This window comes from Schistocerca serialis, chromosome 1, assembly GCF_023864345.2.
Source record: "Schistocerca serialis cubense isolate TAMUIC-IGC-003099 chromosome 1, iqSchSeri2.2, whole genome shotgun sequence".
In the NCBI taxonomy this organism is placed as follows: Eukaryota; Metazoa; Arthropoda; class Insecta; order Orthoptera; family Acrididae; genus Schistocerca; species Schistocerca serialis.
In genome coordinates, this window is record NC_064638.1 from 1,056,781,435 (window position 1) to 1,056,796,492 (window position 15,058).

The 15,058-nt window shown below is 42.8% G+C and overlaps 1 protein-coding gene across 1 annotated transcript in view; it reads right to left on the reverse strand.

Moving 5' to 3' along the window:
• LOC126458901 (WD repeat-containing protein 46) overlaps window positions 1-15,058 on the reverse strand; it is a 59,039-nt gene that overhangs the window by 27,009 nt on the left and 16,972 nt on the right. The window contains exon 7 of the mRNA XM_050095824.1: window positions 6,392-6,491. Coding sequence (XP_049951781.1) covers window positions 6,392-6,491 — 100 coding nt within the window. The remainder of the gene's footprint in view (window positions 1-6,391; window positions 6,492-15,058) is intronic.

Genomic DNA, 15,058 nt, shown 5'->3' on the forward strand with positions numbered 1-15,058 from the left:
GCTCATCGGTTTCTTGCCGGATTATTGAACATATTCTCAGTTCAAATATAATGAATTTCCTTGAGACAGAAAAGTTGCTGCCCATGCATCAGCACGGCTTTAGAAAGCATCGCTCCTGCTAAATGCAACGTGCCCTTTTTTCACATGATATCTTGCGAACCATGGATGAAGGTTATCAGACGGATGCCATATTCCTTGACTTCCAGAAAGCATTTGACTCGGTGCCCCACTGCAGACTCCTAACTAAGGCACGAGCATATGGGATTGGTTCCCAAGTATGTGAGTGGCTCGAAGACTTCTTAAGTAATACAACCCAATACGTTGTCCTTGATGGTGAGTGTTCATCGGAGGTGAGGGTATCATCTGGAGTGCCCCAGGGAAGTGTGGTAGGGCCGCTGTTGTTTTCTATCTACATAAATGATCTTTTGGATAGGGTGGATAGCAATGTGCGGCTGTTTGCTGATGATACTGTGTACGGGAAGGTGTCATCGTTGAGTGACTGTAGGAGGATACAAGATGACTTGGACAGGATTTGTGATTGGTGTAAAGAATGGCAGCTAACTCTAAATACAGATAAATGTAAAATGCAGATGAATAGAAAAAAGAATCCAGTGTGTCTGAATACTCCATTAGTAGTGTAGCGCTTGACACAGTCACGTCGATTTTTTATTTGGGCGTAACATTGCAGAGCGATATGAAGTGGGACAAGCATGTAATGGCAGTTGTGGGGAAGGCGGATAGTCGTCTTCGGTTCATTGGTAGAATTTTGGGAAGATGTGCTTCATCTGTAAAGGAGACCGCTTATAAAACACTAATGTGACCTATTCTTGAATACTGCTCGAGCATTTGGGATCCCTATCAGGTCGGATTGAGGGAGGACATAGAAGCAATTCAGAGGCAGGCTGCTAGATTTGTTACTGGTAGGTTTGATCATCACGCGAGTGTTACGGAAATGCTTAAGGAACTAGGGTGGGAGTCTCTAGAGGAAAGGAGGCGTTCTTTTCGTGAATCGTTACTGAGGAAATTTAGAGAACCAACATTTGAGGCTGACTGCAGTACAATTTTACTGCCGCCAACTTACATTTCGCAGAAAGACCACAAAGATACGATAAGAGAGATTAGGGCTTGTACAGAGGCATATAGGCAGTCATTTTCCCCTCGTTCTGTTTGGCAATGGAACAGGGAGAGAAGATGCTAGTTGTGGTACGAGGTACACTCCGCCATGCACCGTATGGTGGATTGCGAAGTATGTATGTAGATGTAGATGTTCCGACTATAACACCACGTTCAAACTCACTTAAATCTTGATAACCAGCCATTGTAGCAACAGTATCTGATCTAACAACTGCACCAGACACGTCTTATATTGGTGTTGCTGACCACAGTGCCGTATTCTGCCTGTTTACATACCTTAGCATTTGAATATGCTTGCCTATACCAGTTTCTTCGGCGCTTCAGTGTAGAAAATAGCTGCTGCAAATCAAGTTAGAAAGTTGATTGAATGAAAGGGGTGAGATATTCTTAAGGAAGTGGAGGAGTTCAAATGGCTCTAAGCACTATGGGACTTAACAAGTGGAGGAGCGTTTATAGCAAATCGCAGGACCCGTAAGTCATACAAGGTCCAAAATAAATCTGACTCTGAACTCATATGGCCAAGACTAACAGTGATTTGTGGACTTAATATTTACACTGGCCATCATGTCCAGACATATTGGTTGTAGAATCATTCAAAGATAGGCTTAAACTCTATAGTTTCATAATACCATGAGCATGGAGTAGTAGCAGTGGGGTGTCATTTTAATTTACATAGTACATTCTTAGAAAATTGCAAGTATGTTGGTAGCAGAAAGTAGAAACACCCCTACGAAATAAGAGTGAACACATTACCAGATAATTTGCCTGAGACCATCAGTATGATAGTCCACAAGTGAAAGACATATTTCAGACACTGTGGTTACAAACAGACCGAATCTTGTGTTTCTGGAAGTTTTCCCAGTGGATTGGATATTTGATTTTTTTTTTTTTTTTTTTTTGGGGGGGGGGGGGGGGTGCATCCAGGATATTAACAACTCTTGTATCAATATTTTGGCTGATAACCTTTCAGTTTTCTCCAGGTGAGTTGCTTGCAAGATTTTTAAAGCACTTTACACCATGGAGTAAACACACATGCATCAGAGCTAAAACTGTTAATGACAACAGCGTCTCTCACTGATAAAAGTTTAGGCCTCTAAGAGTAGAATGAAGCAAGTGCACAGTTACAGAATTTACATTGCTTAGGAAGTATTTGGCTGATTATTATGGATGACATATGTTGAAATGCCAGGCAGTGAAGACTTAACATTTCCTTTGAGAGTGCAGCAGACGTGAAGTGAGGGGTTTCTATGATTAGTTGAGCTGGAAACCCTCGTCTCGGTTAAGCAGATTATCTGCTAATTGTATTTCCACAGCTTCCTTGACCAATGAAACCCAGTACGATGAGACTGTCACCAGTATTTTAAATTACCCATAATCCATGGAATGGCCAGTGGAAATAAGAGGGTCATTCAGTAATTAATGAGACAAACTGGTGTGAGGAAAAAAACTGTTAGCAGGGCAAGTTTGGTACTTTTATGGCTTTAAGTTGGCATCACTGGGATGAACCCTGATCAGCTGATTTATGAACATTGTTTCGTTTATAACCTCAAAAATACATTTCAAGATGGCAACTCCATTTGAAACATCCACATTAGTTGAACAACATTCTGTTATTCGTTTTTTACTAGCTGAAGGCGAGTAACCAGTGAATATATACTTTAGAATGGTGAAGGTTGTATGAATCATGAAAATTTTTACAAGTGGATAAAGTAGTTCAAAAATGGTTGCAACTCAGTGACTGACAAACAGTGTTCTGGTTGACCAGTTGCAGTTTCAACTCCCTCACTTGAAAGAGTCAAATTGATGACATTATTCATGGCGACCACCGTGTGACTGTGGAAATGATTGATAATGTTCAAGTTAGTACTAGTACAGTTAAAAAAAAAAAAAAAAGAGGTTCTGAGCACTATGGGACTTAACTTCTGAGGTCATCAGTCGCCTAGAACTTAGAACTAGTTAAACTTAACTAACCTAAGGACATCACACGCATCCATGCCCGAGACAGGATTCGAACCTACAACCGTAGCGGTCGCGCGGTTCCAGACTATAGTGCTTAGGACCGCTTGGCTACCCCGGCCGGCCAAGGAAACAAGGTTGAGAGTGTACACAAAGCCAAAGGAACGTTATGAAAGAGAACGTGAGCACTTCTTCAACAAAATTTTAACTTGTGATGAAAATTGTGTTCACTATTATGAGCCAGAATCAAGTATGGAGTGAAAGTACACCGACTCACCTGTCAAGAAAAAATTCAAAATCCAAGCATCAGCAGGAAAAGTAATGTTGACTGTGTTTTGGGGTGCTGAAGGTCCAGTCTTTTTTATTATCTCAAAGAGCAGCACACTACTCGGATTTGTTTTTGAACAAGGTAAAGCCAGCCATGAGAGAGAGATGTCATGGATCTCAGAGGAGAGGTGTGACTCTCCAGCAAGACAATGTACATCCTCATATTGCTCAACTAACCTGTGAAACCATCGACAAAATGGGTTGGGAAGTACTGCCTCATCCCCCTTACAGTCCCGATTTAGCACCTCATGATTCCCATTTGTTTGGTGCAGTGAAGGAGGCATTACAAGGGAAGAGGTTACAGGACAATGAGGAGGTGAAAAAGTTAGTGGGAAATTGGTCCAAACATCAAGAGTTCTTTCTAGCTGGAATAAAAAAGCTTGTAGCCTGTTGGAACAAGTGCATAAATGTTCAAGGGGATTATGTTGAAATAGAAAAAGTATTGTTTTGTAAAAAAACACACATCAAAAAGGTTTTGCATCACCCCAGTTCCCACAACTCCTGAAGACAGACGTTGACTGTGGATACTGTATCACAGGTACAGACGCTTTCACTGTTCAGAGATGTCATTAAACCCGCCCAAAGATATAAACAACCATGCATGAGCAGTGCCTACTAGACGACGGGGGTCCGACAGCTGATTAGTTACAGTCATTCCACAAGGAAGGACGTACATGGCTCGTGTTGTCTGTAGTTCAACCATGCCTAGACAGTCAGTACCATGGTTCAATCGTATCCGCATTGTTACTTTGTGCCAAGAAGGGCTCTCAACAAGGGAAGCGTCCAGGCATCTCCGAGTGAACCAAAGCGATGTTGTTCGGACATATAGAGAGAGATGAACTGTCGATAACATGCCTCGCTCAGGCCGCCCAAGATCTACTACTGGATGACTGCTACCTAGTTTATGGCTCGGAGGAACCCTGACAGCAGTGCCACCATATTGAATAATGCTTTTCGTGCAGCCACAGGATGTTGTGTTACGGCTCAAACTGTGTCCAATTGGCTGCATGATGCGTAACTTCACTCCCCACATCCATGGCGAGTGCCATCATTGCAACCACAACACTGTGCAGCGCCGGTACAGATGGGTCCAACAACATGCCAAATGGACCGCTCAGGATTGGCATCATGTTCTCTTCACTGATGAGTGTTGCATATGCCTTCAACCAGACAATCGTCAAAGACGTGTCTGGAGGCAACCCGGTCAGGCTGAATGCTTTAGACACACTGTCCAGCAAGTGCAGCGACGTGGAGGTTCCCTTATGTTTTGGGGTGGCATTATGTGGGATCGACGTACGCTGCAGCTGGTCATGGAAGGCACTGTAACAGCTGTACGATATGTGAATGTCATTCTCAAACTGATAGTGCAACCATATCAGCAGCATATTGGTGAGGCATTTGTCTTCATGGATGCCAATTCGCACCCCCATCATGCACATCACGTGAATAACTTCCTTCAGGATAATGACATCGGCCAACTAGAGTAGTCAGCATGTTCTCCAGACATGAACCCTATCGAACATGTCTGGGATAGATTGACAAGGGCTGTTTATGGACGTGACCCACCAACCACTTTCTACATCTACATTTATACTCCACAAGCCACCCAACGGTGTGTGGCGGAGGGCACTACGCTGAATAGCTATTGAGGAGTGGGACAACTGGACCAACAGTGTCTTGATGAACTTGTGGATAGTATGCCACAACGAATACAGGCATGAATCAATGCAAGAGGACGTGCTACTGGGTATTAGGGGTAACGGTATGTACAGCAATCTGGACCACCACCTCTGAAGGTCTTGCTGTATGGTGGTGCAACATGCAATGTGTGTTTTTCATGAGCAATAAAAAGGGCATAAATGTTGTTTATGTTGATCTCTATTCCAATTTTCTGTACAGGTTCCGGAACACTAGGAACTGAGGTGATACAAAAATTTTTTGGTGTGTGTGCTTTTTTCTCCAGGCCGATTTGTGTCTCTAATTATTGAATGACCCTCATACAATGTTCAGTCACTGTTACTTGTGGGCTGTAGAAGGCGAGTGTTTCACTGGTGTCCATTTCAACAATCATTTACAGTGCATATTGCTTGTTGTATGTACCTTTTACCATACTCATAAGGAATTTCATACATACCCACACAAATACTGTATGTAAACTGGCCATTCCATTGATTACAGGCAAGTTACAATACTGGTTGCAGACTCGTCCTACTTTAATACAGTGGTCAAGAAAGTTGAAGAAATATAATTAGCTGACAACCTGCTCAACCAAAATGACGGTTCCCAACTCAACAAATTCTGGAAACCCTTCGTTTCAAGTCTGTGCTCTTGAAGTAAGTATTAGTCTCCAAGTTTTTCCACATGAAAATTTGAACATATGCCATCCATAATAGTCAACCAAATACTTTGAAAGCAATGTGGATTTGCTGACTCTGCAGTTGCTTTGTTTTACTCTTGAGACATGAAGTTTTATCTGTCAGCGATGCTCATGTTACCAACAGTGTTCTCTCTGACACACGCATATTTACTCCACAGCGTGAAGTGCATCAAAACTCTTACAAGGAATTCATCCTGAGAATGGCTGAAAGATTGTATGCCAAAATATCACTACAAGAGTTAATAATATCCCTGAAGCACTCTCAAAAAATGATGGAATATAATACCCAATATTTTTGGAAGAGTCACTGAACCATAATGTGGTTAGGGATCTTTTGATCAACAAATGCAAAAATGCTCTGAGAGTATTTGAGTTTGTTGAAACTGATAGACAGTACCAATCAATTAAAAGACAAAATGAGAAAATGTAATTAAAATTGGACAAACACAGAAAACTGTGGTTAAAGTTCAAAGACATTTTCCTCATTTCCGTCTCATAAAAAACTCGTCAACACTAGAATTTTATCAAAACTAAACAATACCTAAGAGAAACTCAATTATAAAAATACATGTAATTAAATTTCTGTACTTTTCTTACATGCCTGCAGGGTCAACAGCTACAGCCAATAGTGGATGCTTGTGGCACAACATTTTGGCAAGTGGTTCACGGACGTTTGGACTCCACATAGTTACAGTACCTGGCAGCATAAGAAATAAAGATACAGAATAAATAAACTAATCACAATCTCAGAAAAAATAGTAGATACATAGAAACAAAGGGAATAGACAGAGATGATTTGGAACAATAGTGCTTATCATATGGAACAGAGAAAAATATTCATCCTTGATACTGAAAAATTCTAAAAAATGTGTGTGTGAAAATGAAAGACTGACAGACACCAACAAACTGACTGAATAAAGGTAACTTTATGTAGTGCAGAACAAAATCGGACAGAACTCGAACTCCGATCTGTAACAAGTTAGATTTCACCTTTCCCTAAGATCTAACTAAAGAACATGAAATAGATTCTTTGAGGTCATGTGTAGCAGTAAGATGGGTATAAGAATAGAAGGACTTCAACTATAGAAATCCTAGATTGTTAACTTTTTAGTGTGGTGACAGTTAAATCATGAGCAACTAGAGAACCAATATCTAAGTCTTTGCACTGCCTTTTATCCTCTTTTCTTCAGACATACAAAAAAAACTTCACAATGCCTATTGCTGCCTATTTTGTTTCTAACACACTTATAAATACTAATCATGAAAAGATAATGTAATAAAGTAAATTGCATCTTAACAGACCTTAAGAATACTACTGGACTCAGAGGTTAAACCCTGTATAACAATTAAGCAGCTTACAGCAAAACAAGGGTAAGCACTATAATGAGACGCACAAAGTATGCTCCTTCAAAGTGTATCATAATTAATGGCAAAATTCTTAGATATTACAGTGTCTGTGCCATGTCACTAGTTTCCAAAATGACATTCTGAAGAGGCAATGCAAAGACAGTGTGTCAAACTGTTACTTGGAGAGATTACTTTTTCATTAGTCCAGGTGTTCTTCTTCAAGGAGAGCACATTTGAGAAGGTAGCCAGCAACACAGGCAGCCAGATTTAATAGACTAATACTTTCTTTTCTTCAGACAGCATACAGTAACTGATGTAACTCAAGTGAAAGTGTTAATGAATAATGCAAAAAATGGTGACCACCGTCCCAGAATTTTAATATTTAAAATTTTATGTCAACAAAGAAATTTCTTTAGAAGGTAATGTTCATTTGACTTCAAACACTGAGAGATCTAAAGCAAAAACTATATTGCAAATGCATTATGTTAATGGAAAGTTCACAACAATAAAACAAAAATCAAGGGCAGGCCACCATGTTACTTACCTGCTGAAGGATGCTGGATAGGTCATAGGCATACTGTTTACTAATGTATGTTGGGGAATCTACAGTTATTTATACAAAAAAACTCAATAATTGCTGGCAGAATGTGTCATTCATTTGTACTCTACAGTCTCCAGGAAACTGTCTGGTGATAATTAGGCACAGGAGAAAATTGTTTTATTTCATGACCAAATTGGGTGTTATTTTTTGTCAAACTCGCCGTTATGTCTTGGCAAACCCAGTGTTATTTTTTGGCAAACCCAGTGTTATCTTTTGACAAATTCAGTGTTGTTTTTTTAAAATCTTTGCCCAGACAGGGACATGGACCATAGACTTTTACGTTAAAAGACTCACACTGTGTTGAAAGTCAGTGTTATTTTTTGGCAAATTCAGTGTTGCTTTTTGTCATATTTACTGTTGTTTTTCCTGTCAAATTTGGTATGATTTCTTGTCAAATTCCATGTTTCTTGCCAAAATCTGTGTTGTTTGTTTGTGCCTTCAAGTTCAGTGTTGTTGGTTTTGTTTCCACCAATTATGCGGGTTTTTTCCAACTTCAGTGCTGTTTCTTAACAAATTTGGTGGTTTTACAATGAAATGAATACCCCTAGCTGCATAGAGGCATTGATATAAGTCAACGGGAACAGTTGAAAATGTGTGCCCCGACCGGGACTCGAAACCGGGATCTCCTGCTTACATGGCAGACGCTCTACCCATCTGAGCCACCGAGGACACAGAAGATAGTACGATGCGAATTACGCGAGACCCACCCACCGTCCCCACACCTATACACAGTAGACCACCCGTACAATACTTCTTTAAAGTAACACAGAGGTGCCTCACACTGTGCACACCCTGGGTACCCAGAGAGCATCCCAGAGTGCCCCAGGGAGCTACAACACTAAGAAGCATGCCTCCCGTGAGATCCACATTCCCAAAAACAAAGATGCTGTAACTTACCAAGTGAGAAAGCGTTGGTATGTTGATAGACACGATAAAAAACACACAAACACACGCACAAGATAGTACAACTGCAGGGACTTTCATTTTAGCCTCATGTTACACTTTCCACCTTCTAAATACCATGTCTCCCTCACAACATCCCCACAATGACCCCATTAAGTTTTTTTTACATTTGCTCCGCAAACATGCCTTCACCCTAGCCAGATTACGCTCCCATATTTTATTTCCTCAGGCTTGTCTGACATTTGGCATTACCCCCAAAGGCCTTACACTTAAAGTTCCCATCTCTGGCTGTAACCCTTCTTTCCATCAGCCCTTATACCAGTTCCAAACTGAACAATCCATAGCCCTCACCCGCCTAATCCTTCACCTACACTTCAACTCAGCCAATGAACACACCCGTCAACTCCTATCCCTAATCAAAGTCCTCAATCTTTCCTCTCCCACATCCACACCGGCTGATCTGAGCATCCTCCTACAGGTCAACTGCAAATTAGAGCAGCATGCCACCCTCCACCTCAAAAAACTATCCAATCTCCTGGTTTCCCACCTATGGAAAGGCAACTCACTCACCCTCCACAACCTTTCCAACAAACCTCAACCTCCTCTCATTGCACACAGACCCCGTCTCTCCCATCTGCTCAATCTCCCACTTCCAGCTCCACTCCCTGTAAAACCTCAAAATTCAAATCAACACAATCTGGAACCACAATACCCCAATTCAGTAGTTAACCTTTCCTCCAAACCTCTCTCCTATCCAAAGGCCTCACCTTCAGCCCTACTCCCAGATTCAACCAAACAGCCCTCGTCAAAGATTTACTGTCCTACACTCATAGTCTCTGCTGGAAATATCACTTTGCCACGAAGAAAAATAATCCTAATCCTACTCCTAATGATCCAACTCCCCAAGACACTATCCAAATGGAACCCTGCCTGGAACAGTTCCGTCCTCCGTCACAGCGGGACCCACTTCCTCTTCCTCAAAATCACCCTCTCCAAACCTTCCACGAAGTTCTGACTTCCAGCCTTGCCTCTCAATCCTTCTTAAAAAACCTTAATCCTACTCCCAACATCACCACTGCTGAAGCCCAGGCTATCCGTGATCTGAAGGCTGACCGATCCATCGTCATTCTTCCAGCGGACAAGGGTTCCATGACCGTGGTACTTGATCGTCGGGAGTATGTGGCTGATGAACTGTATCAGCTTTCAGACAACACCACATACAAAGTTTGCCAAGGTAATCCCATTCCTGATGTCCAGGCGGAGCTTCAAGGAATCATCAGAACCTTAGGCCCCCTACAAAACCTTTCACCTGACTCCATCAACCTCCTGACCCCACCGACACCCCGCACCCCTACCTTCTTCCTAAAATTCACAAACCTAATCATCCCGGCCGCCCCATTGTAGCTGGTTACCAAGCCCCCACAGAACGTACCTCTGCCTACGTAGATCAACACCTTCAACCCATTACGTGCAGTCTCCCATCCTTCATCAAAGACACCAACCACTTTCTCGAACGCCTGGAATCCTTAACCAATCCGTTAACCCCAGAAACCATCCTTGTAACCATTGATGCCACTTCCTTATACACAAATATCCCGCACGTCCAGGGCCTTGCTGCGATGGAGCACTTTCTTTCACGCCGATCACCTGCCACCCTACCTAAAACCTCTTTCCTCATTACCTTAGCCAGCTTCATCCTGACCCCCAACTTCTTCACTTTTGAAGGCCAGACATACCAACAATTAAAGGGAACAGCCATGGGTACCAGGATGGCCCCTTCGTACGCCAACCTATTCATGGGTCGCTTAGAGGAAGCCTTCTTGGTTACCCAGGCCTGCCAACCCAAAGTTTGGTACAGATTTTTTGATGACATCTTCATGATCTGGACTCACAGTGAAGAAGAACTCCAGAATTTCCTCTCCAACCTCAACTCCTTTGGTTCCATCAGATTCACCTGGTCCTACTCCAAATCCCATGCCACTTTCCTTGATGTTGACCTCCACCTGTCCAATGGCCAGCTTCACACGTCCGTCCACATCAAACCCACCAACAAGCAACAGTACCTCCATTACGACAACTGCCACCCATTCCACATCAAACGGTCCCTTCCCTACAGCCTAGGTCTTCGTGGCAAACGAATCTGCTCCAGTCCGGAATCCCTGAAGCACTACACCAACAACCTGACAACAGCTTTCGCATCCCGCAACTACCCTCCCGACCTGGTACAGATGCAAATAACCAGAGCCACTTCCTCATCCTCTCAAACCCAGAACCTCCCACAGAAGAACCACAAAAGTGCCCCACTTGTGACAGGATACTTTTCGGGACTGGATCAGATTCTGAATGTGGCTCTCCAGCAGGGATACGACTTCCTCAAATCCTGCCCTGAAATGAGATCCATCCTTCATGAAATCCTCCCCACTCCACCAAGAGTGTCTTTCCGCCGTCCACCTAACCTTCGTAACCTCTTAGTTCATCCCTATGAAATCCCCAAACCACTTTCCCTACCCTCTGGCTCCTACCCTTGTAACTGCCCCTGGTGTAAAACCTGTCCCATGCACCCTCCCACCACCACCTACTCCAGTCCTGTAACCCGGAAGGTGTACACGATCAAAGGCAGAGCCACGTGTGAAAGCACCCACGTGATCTACCAACTGACCTGCCTACACTGTGACGCATTCTATGTGGGAATGACCAGCAACAAACTGTCCATTCGCATGAATGGACACAGGCAGACAGTGTTTGTTGGTAATGAGGATCACCCTGTGGCTAAACATGCCTTGGTGCACGGCCAGCACATCTTGGCACAGTGTTACACCGTCCGGGTTATCTGGATACTTCCCACTAACACCAACCTATCCGAACTCCGGAGATGGGAACTTGCTCTTCAATGTATCCTCTCATCCCGTTATCCACCAGGCCTCAATCTCCACTAATTTCAAGTTGCCGCCACTCATATCTCACCTGTCATTCAACAACATCTTTGCCCCTGCACTTCTGCCTCGACTGACATCTCTGCCCAAACTCTTTGTCTTTAAATATGTCTGCTTGTGTCTGTATATGTGTGGATGAATATGTGTGTGTGTGCGAGTGTATACCCGTCCTTTTTTCCCCCTAAGGTAAGTCTTTCCACTCCCGGGATTGGAATGACTCCTTACCCTCTCCCTTAAAACCCACATCCTTTCGTCTTTCCCTCTCCTTCCTTCTTTCCTGATGAGGCAACAGTTTGTTGCGAAAGCTTGAATTTTGTGTGTATGTTTGCACATACACAGACACAAGCAGACATTTTGTGTCTGTGTATGTGCGGATGGATATGAGTGTGTGTGCGAGTGTATACCTGTCCTTTTTTCCCCCCTAAGGTAAGTCTGTCCACTCCCGGTATTGGAATGACTCCTTACCCTCTCCCTTAAAACCCACATCCTTTTGTCTTTCCCTCTCCTTCCCTCTTTCCTGATGAGGCAACAGTTTGTTGCGAAAGCTTGAATTTTGTGTGTATGTTTGTGTGTCTATCGACGTGCCAGCGCTTTCGTTTGGTAAGTCTATATATATATATATGTTGACCTCCACCTGTCCAATGGCCAGCTTCACACGTCCGTCCACATCAAACCCACCAACAAGCAACAGTACCTCCATTACGACAGCTGCCACCCATTCCACATCAAACAGTCCCTTCCCTACAGCCTAGGTCTTCGTGGCAAGATGGTATCTGTTCTTTCGGACAAGTTTTTAACAAATTTGGTGGTGGTGTCCATTTCACCAAATTCGGTGTTTTTTTTTAAAACAAATTCATTGTTACTTCTTTTTTGCCAAATTCAGGGGTGTTTTTCTGCCAAATCCAGGGGACTTTTGTGACTTTGTAGGCTTTCCTGGCGTAATAAGTCTTGAAATTCTCTTTGGGTTTGCTGCCTGCCTAACATTAACTCAATTCAATATTTTGACAATCCAACTGCTCATCATCTTCAGAATGCTCCTGATGCTGCTGAGAACTGATGCCAAGGCTGCAAATCAATATAGGCCTGCGTACCGTACACAGCACATGTACTGCACACCACAGCTGTTGCCCTCCAAGACGGGGCAGATGGCGCCGACCTTAGTAGAATACCAGCAGCAACGATATATCACATTCACGAGACTATTTTCGAACATTCGGACTGGCTGCACTGAAGAACATTCTGTTTTGATGCGGAATAGTACAGGGTTCCACGTCCTGCTAAGAGGAAACCCATTGACTCAATTAACCAAATTATCTGCCAACCTAATGTCTATTGCCTCTTTATAAACACTGTTCCAAAAGCTGGATGTGTTGGCAACTACACAGTTTTGTCAAACTTCATCCCTTGTCTCTCGTTTAAAAAATGTACTGCTACTGCCAATTTTTCCAGTTGTAGCTTCGTATGACGGCAATGTTCCATGCACCTGGCCTCAATGTGCAAATCCAATGGCTGAGGTAAACCTTCCCGTATCAACATGGAGTTTTATATAAGCCAGGCTTCTTAAGCCCCAAATCATCTTCCACAGAGACGAGTTGTGCACTAAGCATGGAAAGTGGACGGCACACACTCTTAATGTTAAAATTCCTTAAAATTCTTCCAATTTTAAATGATATGCCCCCAGCAAGAGGAATAATGGCCACAGAACTACGATCCTATTCATGCACCTCTGGGGATGGTCCAAGCCTGCTCCTCAGAGTATCCATTTTCCTTAAAAACAGCCATCAAATGTGCAAGTTCTTGGGTTAAACTCTCTGCATCAGAAATGGCTTATGCTGAGCGTACAGAGTCCTAAGGACACCACTGTGTTGGTATGGTGGATGGCAACTCTAAGCATACGGATACCGAGCAGCGTGTGTTGGGTTTCGGTGAACACTAGTCCCAGAGTACCATCTGTTGTTTTGTAAATGATGACATCCAAGAATGGAAGCATCCCATTCCTTTCAACCTAAATAGTAAATTTAATGCTGGGATGAAGACAGTTGAAGTGGTCCAAAAATCTGTTGAGAGCATCACGTCCATGTGGCCAGATGAAAAAGTTATCATCTACATACCTCCAGAAGCACATTGGTTGCAAAACCAATGTTCCAGTGCCATATTCTCAAAGTCCTCCATGAATAAGTTGGCAACAATGGATGATAAAGGACTACCAACAGCTATTTTGTCATTCTGCTCAAAAATGTTGCTGTTACATGAAAAATATGTGGATTTCAGCATGTGACGACAAAGCTTCACCAACTCTTAATCCAGTTTCTCACTACTCAAGCTCTGGGACTCTTGCAGAGGTACTCGTATAAATAGAGATACCACATCAAAACTCAATAATAAATCCGAAGGACCCAGCCTCAAAAATTTCAATCATCAAATAAAATCCACTGAACTGGAGATATGGTGTTCACACGTGCCAACATATGGGCTGGAACAGATGTTAAATACTTCACCAGGTTATAAGTGGGTGCATTCAAATTACTAACAATAGGGCACACAGGGATCCCTTCCTTAGGTAACTTAGGCAGACCATACAACCTAAGCAGAACAGCAGCACCAGTATGAAGTTTCTTACGTAAATCTTTGGACAATGAGCTCTTTTTCAAAACTGAAAATGTCTTGTTCCTAATCCTTTCTGTTGGGTCACTAGACAGTTCTCTGTAAGCCAGGTCACTGAGTAGTAAATTTATTTTTAAGGATGTAATCTTCCTGTGTCATCATCATTCCTGCGGGAACGAATTGCCACTGTCTCTCCAGAAGAGATGTTATCCCACGGTGGCTGGGCCCAATGTAATGTGTGGGACACTTCTTGCCTTATTTCTTCCATCTGGTTCTCAGGGAGGTGTGGTATTGTTTGTTCTACAGAGCAGATAAATTCTGCGACAGGAGGTCTCTATGGAGTGGGAGCAAAATTTAAACCTTTCTACAACACCAAAACTTTGGTCATGTCCAACACCTTACTAGAAAGATTAATAACAGTGTGTTGAAGTTTATTTCTTCTGATGCTGTAGGATGAGAAAGAAGACGTTCAAATCTCGAAGACTGATTGGTAAGGGCACTATGTCCCCAGTCCAATAGTGCCCATGTGGAACCATCAACCCACTCCCCTATGTCTCTTGGAAACTGTGATGACAAGCCAAATGGAAGTAAAATAAATCTCTGAAAACAATATCCAGCTGTCTACAGGTAAAACAGATGTGTTTTCTTATCAGTGCTTGGCTGGATGAAGAGTTGGTGAAGCTCTGTCGTCATATGCTGACATCCACGTATTTTTCATTTAACGGCAACATTTTAGAACAGAATGACAAAATAGCTATGGGTAGTCCTTTATCATCCATTGTTGCCAGCTTATTCATGGAGGGCTTTGAGGATATGATACTAAGGACTTCAGCTTTGACACAAACATGCTTCTGGAGGTATGAAGATGATACATTT